The 10,405-nt window shown below is 36.9% G+C and overlaps 1 protein-coding gene across 1 annotated transcript in view; it reads right to left on the reverse strand.

Annotated features, from left to right (window-relative positions):
- The window catches only part of LOC104524243 (disks large homolog 2), a gene marked incomplete at its 3' end in the record, with an annotated part of 153,228 nt that extends 151,284 nt beyond the window's left edge, over positions 1–1,944 (reverse strand). Inside the window, exon 1 of the mRNA XM_029084759.1 lies at positions 1,858–1,944. Coding sequence (XP_028940592.1) covers positions 1,858–1,944 — 87 coding nt within the window. The remainder of the gene's footprint in view (positions 1–1,857) is intronic.
- Between the last annotated feature and the right edge of the window lie 8,461 nt (positions 1,945–10,405).

A 10,405-nucleotide genomic window follows, 5' to 3' on the forward strand; every position in this document is an offset into this window, starting at 1 on the left:
TGGACATAATTATTAGTTGGTTAGGGAACACAAACGGATATATCATAATAAAAAAGTGTGCCTGAAGAGCTTTAAAAACTATCAAAACTTGCCTGTTATGTGGGGTATGCTTAGCTGTTACAGTTCTCCACATAAAGTACATTAGATTTTATACCAGGAAATAATTTCTGAAAAGGTTTCACACTTCCCCTGCACTCTTTTCCTCCTACCATACTTTTTTCCATTAACTTTTTAGAGCTAAAAAATATAGTAATGCTGATGCTAAGCAGTGAAGTGGTAAAACTGCTACAGACTTCTCAGGAGAATCAGTGATAGCCCTTGACATTTATCCATAAATGTGCATCTGTTATACTGCAAGACTATTCTGATTCTGCCCCTTAGGAATAACCTTTTAAAAGAACAGGGCAACACTCCTCACTGGCACTTTTGTACCCAGAATATTTCAAGCAATTATTCTGGCTGCAGTCCTTGACTTGATCAACAGGATCTACAAGCTGTCAGACACTAGCTGCCTCTGCAGCTAGGCACATCCCTGCAAGCCTTTCCTGCACCAGAAACTGCGCTGCAAAAGCTAAGTGCAATTACACAATTTTTTTCACTGTGGTTCTTAAAGGCTCTGCATTAGCTACATGAAAAAAATTTCTGTCTTTGTACTTCAGCTCATGGTCAAAAAAAAAATCCATCACTCATGGGTAACTGTCCTTTCACAGAATCACAGAATGGTAGGGGTTGGAAGGGACCTCTTGGAGAACAAGCCTTACGATGAACAGCTGAGGGGACTGGGGTTGTTTAGCCTGGAGAAGAGGAGGCTGAGAGGTGACCTAATTGCTGTCTACAACTACCTGAAAGGAGGTTGTACCGAGGTGGGTACAGGTCTTTTCTCCCAGTTAACTAGTGATAGAACAAGAGGCAATGGCCTTAAGTTACGCCCGGGGAGTTACAGATTGGATGTCAGGAAATACTTCACTGAAAGGGTTCTCAGGCACTGGAATGGTCTGCCCAGGGAGGTGGTTGAGTCACCATCCCTGGAGGTGTTTAAAAGAGGGGTAGATGGGGTGCTCAAAGATATGGTTTAGTAATGGACAGGTATGGTTGAACTTGATGATCTCAGAGGCCTTTTCCAACCTGGCAATTCTACGATTCTATGATCTAGTCAAAGTTCCCTGCCATAGCAGGTTCACCTACAGCAAGTTGCACAGGACCGCATCCGGGTGGGTTTTGAATATCTCCAGAGAAGGAGAATCCACAACCTCTGGGCAGCCTGTCCCAGTGCTCTGGAACCCTCACACTGAAGAAGTTTTTCCTCATGTTTAAGTGGAACCTCCTATGTTCCAGCTTGTTTGTGCCTGTTGCCCCTTGTCCTGTTGCTGGCCACCACTGAAAAGATTCTGGCCCCATTCCCTTGACACCCACCCTTTAGATATTTATAAACTCTCTCTTTCAAGAGCCTTGGATTGAAAAATAGTGCAATAAGAACATTCTGGTTAAAAGCTATTGTATTTCAGTTCTGAGCAGCAATACTGATGTGCAGATCTCTCCCCTTATGCTTTGTCTTACTAGAGCACAGGTTCATCAATATATGGTTGTTACATTAAAAACTCTGTAGTTGGCAAGCTGTAACTCCAAGTTCCAATTAAGTACTGTCTACTAGCACAGCACTTCCTGAACCTTTCTGCAAGGGTTAGCTCCCCAGCCTTTACTTTTTGTACCTCCTTTGTCCCCATCCCAGAAAAAAAGAGTGCATTCATTATCTTCACAGCCTTTCTTGGCATATCTCTGTCTCTGTGTTATTTAATGTTAACCACTGAAAATGCCTTCCTTTCCTCAACCCTAAACAACAGCTGAACCATCACTTACCCACTGCATTTTCCGAGGTGAAACATTTGGGCTTTCTCTCATGCTGACTCTCATGTTTGGGAGTGGTTCTCCATAAATATCTGTCATGTTAGTTCACTGCCCTCTTTCTATTCCAAGCCTTATTTCTCTTGGATGCTTACAAAGCAAGTTAACAATGAGCCCAGAGGCCTGGTGACAATGCAGATAAATGTTTAATAAGAACTAATAGCAGCTGATACAGAGGAGAAGTGTAAAGCAATAGAAGTCTTCCTCCTTTGGGACATCCCATTGATATTTTTTAATTGAGATTCATATTTAGGCCTAAATATGCTTGCCTGCTTTGTTTCAGGTTTCTTCGGTAGAAGAGATTTAGCCAAAAATGCTAAAACCTATGTAGGGGAGAGAAAACTCTGGACAAGTCTCAGATCTACTAACTTTAATGGCATTGCTAAAACATTTGCATGTCCATATCTATAAGGTTCCAGATCCAAATAATTTTATTTTGAATTCATATTAGCTAAATTACCTCTTGACCTAAATATCGCCATCTCTTTGTCCAAGTTCTCAATTGCTACTACTATAAAACCCTCATATAATTAGTTAGTGACTATATAGGGAAGATTTGCATAAAATTACTGCGCAATAAATGCATGAATGTATTTTTATAATTGTTACTTTTGTTTCTTACTAGCTTCCCTGCCTTTTATTGCAAGTCATGGAGCCTGACAAAAGGGCTTAACACAGTACAACATGCCTGGTTTGGCTTAAAAAAATGTTGCCTCAGTTTCCTTCTATTTATGCTGGATGCCTCGTGCTTCTCAGGGATTTATCATTAAGCTCAAATTTCTCTCTTGGTTCAGCTTTATTTTTCAAACAGAGAAACTTAGGTCATGCTACCAAATCAAAATAACTTCTCCCAGCCCAGCCCCAGAGGCCTCCTTCCTGTTCTCCTCTGAAGGGAAGGTCAGTACTTCTTCTTAAGGTTTACTACACAAGCCTGCCTCCTTTATGCGTTTCTCAGATGGGACTTTGCACCTCCACAAGGAACACCTGAGTTCTTTATAACTCAGCCTGACCAGGAAGGAGGCCTGGCCATAACTCTTCTGTCTCTGGAGGGGCAGACAATCTCTAACAGAGACACAGTTATCACTTCAGAGGACCTGTGCTATACCTTCTGCCAATACTGAAACACAACACTTAGAGTCAGAATAAGATGATGGATGATTCACGTGCCAGGTAAAGAAAATAAAACTTGCAGGTTCTGACCAGTTTGAATGTCTTCTCTCAAGACTTATTATACTGCAAACATTAAGATCACAAAAATTAAGTAAGAATCCCCAGCAGGTAATGGTTTTGGATAGCCAGAAGGCCATGAGACCCATCTTTCTTCTTACTTAGCTTTCTACCTTGCATTTTTCTCCATTCATAGTTTACCACTCTAAGCAGCCATATAATAAACAGCATCTTCATTGGTTGCAGTATTTTTATTTTGTCAGAGTAATCGTCAGAAGCATTACACACTCACTTCTGTGGGAACAGAGTTAAGTCAACACAGAGAACTTCTGAAGTTATTTTCCCATGACATTACAGCTCTTCCTGGATGATAGCCCTCCATACACTCCTAAAAATTATTTCCTCCTTATTTTGCCACATTTTTTTTCTGTTTTCTGCTCAAGAGCTGCATTTCACTTTAGAGTTTGATTACAAATTATATAGTCAGCCAGTCTTCAAAAAAATCACAGAATACAAGTCCAAGAAGCAGAAATGAGATCAGAAATGCACATCAAGATCAGACTGAGTTCTTCCCTGTACAAGGACCAAGTGATTTGTATTTTACCACACTAAATAAGCATACCACAATAACATAGAGGTTGTTTTTCATCTCCATTTCTTTTTTTTTTAAATTCTAATCATTAAAGTGACAGCAGAACTCAGTGTTTGACACCAGCTTCACACAGACTCTTTTTGAATGACTTAATTATTTCAGTGCTTCTAAAAGAATTTCTGATAACCTTCTGAAATGACATGATTTTGAAGCTCTCTGGCATTTAAGTTAGGAAAATAATAGATGTGAACTGCACAGCATTCACTTAACTATTGCTGCAACCTCACCCTGTGATGGCAGCGTACCAGGAAGCCTGTTTCACAGAGTCCTTCAGTCAGCAAAAAGTCCAAGACAGAACAAGGAACTGTATAACAGAGTAGTTTCCAGAGGCTGAACGATGTTTCAGGTGACACCACACACTCCCACAGCCTTGTTACTGAAATAATTTTTGTGTTTATATTTTTTTTACTTACAGGTTTATAAATAAACAGTAATATGTAAATAACAGAACTGACACAAGTCAAGCCTACAGTGCTTTCCACTGTTTTCAAGGGTTTTGCCTGAGTAAGGACATCAAGTTTCCATCATATATGATTGTTTTCCTCCTTCACAGAAAACTTAAATCCAAACACAGTATCACAGAAACGTATGATGATTCTTTCATTAGGCCCTAAGAAATGCTACTTATCAGTGAATACAGGGGAAGTTAAGAGTAGTCACAGAGTACACGTTGGCGGATGAAGCATTCAAGTTTATTCATGAGATCACGTAAAGAGAATCAAAATTCTTGACCTTTGCTGCTTTTCTGAGCTTACACTGGTTGCTGTTTCTTTGTGGAAAGTTCTATTGCTTGAGGAAGAGAGGAGAAATGGAAAGGGCAGTTATTAAATCTGCAAAGTGCTGCAAAATTTTGTTCAAAGTGATAGGGAAAAAAAAATATTAACTAGATGATAAATAAATTAAGCTGTGATTTTTAATCTTGTAATCTGTTCCCCTATAAAATTTTGGACTTTAAAGAAAAACTTCTTTTGTAAAACTGCATGTTCAGAAGAAGCAGAATTTTAGATATTGAAGAAAACACAAACAGAAAATACTGCTTATGTTCATTTTTCTTAACGGTGTACCTAAAATACTTTTTTTTTTTTTTTTTTTTTTTTTTTTTTTTTTCTTCCCCCTGTAGGCTTCCTACCTCTACTCTGGTCTTCACAGACAAATTTATGGAATGCTTTTCTCTCTCTCATATTTTACAGATGGCTTTAAAGCATGAATTGCCGCCTAAATTTGCAGTATTTGTCAGAGCAAGTTTAGTCAAGAGAAAGCTCACAGAATGATAGCTGACTCATTCCTAAATACATGCTATATTTTTTTCTGTCTTCCTTTATTACAACTTTCAAAGACCCTATCAACTTTGTTACTTGATACTCCTTAAAAAGTTGTCTGTTGAATGTTACGACGAGAATTATCCTTCAGATTTTTAGAGCACTAATTATCTGTAGGTTCAGTAAATCCTAACCTTTCTTTAATCTAAGCAATGCTGTTTTTTTTTCTTATTTATGCTAAATTTCAAAATCCTTTAATAAAAAGGTAAGTTTTATTCTCTGAAGTCAGTGTAGTTGTTCTGCTTGGCAAGTCTTCTAATGCAGCACCCTCCCGTAAGTAAATGTTGCTGTGAGGAAATGTTAATTCACAATCTACTGATGAGTTTATTTCAGATGGTGGAAAAACATGTCCCTTACTTGAACTATGAAACATTCTCTGAGACACGTAATTTGAAACTTGATGTTTTTATATATTTTTGTAAGTTTTTTTTTAGTCACTGTGTACTAATTTTTAATTTTACGTTTCTGCTTAAGTCATACTTCTGAAACCTTCTTATAAAAGCAAAATATGAAACAAATACTTGTTTAATACAGATATGCAAAACAGTTTGTATGCAGTACTCAGCAAATTTTTGTTATGTATAAAATTAATCTCTCACAGGGGACCTTTTTAGTAACAAAAACAGTTTTACAAAACAGCAGTACCTCAGCCCTGGCTAAGGCTGCTAGTAGCTTTGACTTCCCTTTGGGTTCTTCCCTTGGGATACTTCCGTTTCAAATGAAAAACACCAACACCTTCTCCCATGAGACAAAAACCACCTCCTTTCATAAACCACATTCATTCTTGTTCTATGGTATTAGGTTTCTCCAAGAACTACTCACCAGCATGAGAAAGTGAAAGCTGAGAATGAGTCAAGCATAGAAAACTTTGGAGAATTAATATTTCTGGCAAGTGACAAGGGGGGGAAAAACCACTAAGGCCTGTGGGGCAAGAAAAATGAATCAAGTAACATAGCCTACAGATGAGACAAATGATTGAAAACTCTAATCCTAATTAACAGTCATGGGAGGAGTAGATATAGACCAGGATTTGCTGCTGCTCTGAAATAGTTCTCAAAAGGCCTTCTCTTTTTCTCTGTGCTAAAGCAGATGAGATGACTTAGTCTGGCACCTAAGATGGTTATATGGAGGGAATATCTCTAGATATACCAAGCCCAACAACAGGATGATCATCTGAGATCGCTGGAAAGATTGGTAGGCGCTAAGTACTTCTGCAGGCTTTGCTCAATAATATTTTTATCCATTAAGTACTTCTCAACTAAAAACTACAACTCTCTTTCAGCCATCTGACAGTGAAGCGATAGGATTTTGAAGGATTTTTTCTACCTTTCACTCAGCCATGCTAAATTCAATGGCAATATATAGTGGGAGTGTTTTACCCACCACTCAACAGTGCTCAGTTCAACAGCACGCAACCACACTGCAAACAACAGCTTAACAAATTAATGCTTCATCCCACTGACATTAATAGGTGATTTTATAATATGCAAAACACTTCCATCTAATTCAGGATTTTGATAGAAAATGTTTGTTAAACCCACCTACTCAAGGCTCTAAGTTCTTCAAGACAAGACAGGATTCTACTTTGCAATTCTTTCACAATCTGGCATTTATACTAGCATTGTTTTTATATTCTGAAGAAAGAGTGATATGTTCTAAATAACTAAACCCTTTCCTGCCATACAGTATGTGGTTTGTGGGCTATCTCCCACTCTACTAGACCTTTCTAATCCTGCCACATCTAATCCTATCTCTAGACTGAAATAATTCCAGCAATGTTTTCAGTAATTTACACATGCTACACTATACTGTACTTTTCTTCTACCGTGTTTTATCCAAAGCTCAAGTTTCCAAAGCCTAAACATCAAAGCCACATTTCTGTCTCATTCAGAGAACGAGGACATTTGCATATTTATCAGAGTGCTGTTGAACTCTTTTGTACTTACAGATCTACTCAAGAGTAACATAATTCATGAAATTCTCACTTCTCCCACGTATGCTGGCACACTCCCCAGAGTCACAGTTTTGAGACTCCGTAGTTGTATTATGCTCCATATGGTACAGATTTTCATCTCTCATGGTGCCATTTGTTGTTTTCAAGCCCTTTACCAGGTTCAGTACATTCATTACAAAACCACAATACACACAACTACAACCACTTTGACTGCAACTGCTTAGTATGCTTACTCTCACTTGTTAACTATAGAGGGATATTATTCTCTTAGCTCTGCCCAGATGAAGTACAGCATTCAGGAAGAAGAATTTTTAAGAAGATCCCATGGAGTTGGTTTTTCATAATATATGTGAAATCTACTACACCATAAACCAGCAAATCTAGACAAGGAATGAAACCATTACCGAAGTGAAGCAATCTCTTGAAACAATGTTAGTGCATCCTCAGCCAGACTGATGTATACAGATTGATGCAAAAGGACAGATGCGAACTCTCTTCAGGTTTGGTTTTCACTATTGTATCTCTATTAAGCTCACATTACCAGTTTCTCAGTTCTGACAAACATGTATGCCTACTTTTTTTCTGCAATGTGTTTCTCATCCTACTTCAGTATTATCTGTAGGATTAGTCTGTCCCAGCATCATGGGAGTGTCACATGGGAGTGACCTTGCTTATTCTGTCTCATACAGAAAATTTAGGCAACATACATCCTCTTTTAGTTAGCTACTTACAAGGAAAGCAAAGAAATGTCACAGAAAGCAGTCTGATAAGTAGCTGAAAAATAGCATGGGAGAAAATTAAATATGCAAAATATTTCATCCAAACACAGATGCATATTCTTTAGAGGAAGGAAATGCTGTTCCTGGGGATTGAAAGGTTTCACTTGACTTGAAAAAAATCTTTTTTTGTGATATTGTGTCACTCCAGGCTATTACTAGACTTCTCATCAACCAGACCCTGAGAGCTTTCTGAACTCCCAGGACTACACAATCAAAAGTGAAAAAAACAGATCAAGGAAAGGAAAGCACATAGTAAGTGATAATAGTAACTAGACATAAGGGGAAGAATAGGAGTAAGACTAAAACACTTAACAGGAATTGAAATAATAGTAAAGCTTATTCAATAGATCAGCTACTTTTAAAACTTTCACATGATCGTCACTGAAGCTTTCACAATGTAATTATCTGCCAAAATGGAGGAAATTAAGACATGTTTAAATGTAACTCTATGACAGAGGTAGACAGTCACGTTCTGTACAAGGACTTAGGGAAGAGAAACCTGATTTTCCTGAAGCTATGGAAACCAACAGGGTTTCACCACATAGTGCTAGCAATTAAAAGGAAAGAAGAAAACTCCTACTGATTACTTCATATTCTCTCTAAAGGATGATACTTCTCATCCCTTTCTGCTGATAATTCAGTGCTATGAAAACCCCAGTTGGTGTCTTGAGACTATGTGGAAACTTTTTGGTTAAATCAGTTTGTAGCTCTAAGCCTTTGGGTTGAAAAACTGCTGCATACCTAAATGAGTTGCACAATCACAATAGCATTGTTTTATAAAGTATTTAAGGGAATCTGAGACTCCTGAAGTAATAAAGGTGCTGGAATAATCCCAAGTTCTAGGCTATTGTTCTTTTTCATTTAACTGTCATATTCAAAGATATGAAATGAGTATATTTAGTTGTTCTCATTTTGCAATTTGTTTTTTTAGCATATTCTTAACATATTAGAGCCCAACAATTTCTTTGGTTATATATCTTTCCTGAAATCCATATATGCTTAATCATTTAGATTAAAATTCTGGAATGTTTAGATTCATTATAAGATTTTTGATAATATTTTCTTTCCAACTCTTATTCAGTCCTTCATCAAAGGAAATGCATAAGTAAAATTCTTAATTTGCCTCCTTATTCAAAATCATGATCTGGAAGAAAAAGTTAAACTATTAATGAATGAAAAGCCCTTTAAGGTTTTCAAGTTCAAGCATAAATCCCAGAGTTAAATGACTGAGTATTCTTGCTATTGCATCACTTATCTTGCCATCATTGCACTCCTCTAGTGGCTATGCATGTAGAGCTTAGCATTATCTTCTCTTTTAATATAAATTAAAGCAAGCTTTTGAAAGGCTTCCTTATTTTGAATAACACTTAAAACTTTTATTTCAAGCCTCATGATGTTTAACTATAGATTTTACTGAGAAGAAATACAAAGAAGAATAAATAACATAAAATTCAATTCATTCTTTGTTTTTCACAGACACATATCTAAATCCCATCTGTTTTTCCAACTTTATGCTGACCCTATTTTATGGTAACATTTCATTTCAGTGTCCATTTTGTTTCTTGTTTTTAGTAAACCTGACTGGCTATAACCCTGAGCAATATGACATAGCTTCAAAGCTGTCTGTCTCTGAGCAGGAGCTTGTATTAGATGACCTCCACAAATTCATTCCAAACTGAATTATTCTCTGCTTCTATGAAATACCAATGTCACAAATACAAAACAAGTTTCAAAATATGCTGTTAGCCTAGGAACAGTTCAGTCACTAAAAAATTCTCTCTGAACTTTACTTTAACAATTACATGATATTTATTTTATATTATATTTATTTATCCATGTTTTGCATGGATATATCCCTACAAAAATTCCTTTTCCAAGATTTGTACCTGTACATTCTTAAGTGCAGAGGCTTTCTTGACATGCTGTCTATGAAAGTCAGATGAAACTCATGGCTAAAACTGTACCTTGCATAACTCTGACACAGTTCCCTGAAATGAAACAAATTAATTTAGTCACACGAGAAATGCACAGTTCCTTTACATTAGAAAAATCAATTTTACAGGTGTCCTTCTGGGAGGAAGAAGTGAAGACGAATCTTTAACCAGGTATCTGTTTGCCAAACTTGTCTAAAAACATTCCCTAGGCAATATTTTCCTGCCCTTCTAGAAATCAATTGAGATGAGATTCACTGCTCCTCTACTTACATCAACACTTGGGTAGTGTTCTGAATACACTATTCTCATATATAAATAAATACATGGAACACTGTGCAACAGAACTAGACTACCACTGCCAACAATATTCATGTAATAACATATAATATCAGATATTATTTTTTGTTGGAAATTCAACGAATTCTAAATTCCCATGTCCTACTTCAGAGATGTGTCATGGTAATGAATCATGTTGGATCTTATTAAAAATATCGAGGATAAGTTAATAATAATTTTTAAGTTTAGCAACATTATTTTAAAGGTGGCTGTCAGTGATTCACTGGCAGAGAATAGTGGTCTTGTGAATAATGTAAAAAGAAAGTCCTCTTCTCCCCAGCTGTGGAGATGTCACTTTTGTCTTTTTCGAGGTCATAGAAAGACAGGCTGGAGAACAGACAGTCTAAGCTGATATTCTTACC

Source organism: Antrostomus carolinensis, unplaced genomic scaffold (genome assembly GCF_000700745.2).
Source record: "Antrostomus carolinensis isolate BGI_N321 unplaced genomic scaffold, ASM70074v2 scaffold394, whole genome shotgun sequence".
NCBI lineage: Eukaryota > Metazoa > Chordata > Aves > Caprimulgiformes > Caprimulgidae > Antrostomus > Antrostomus carolinensis.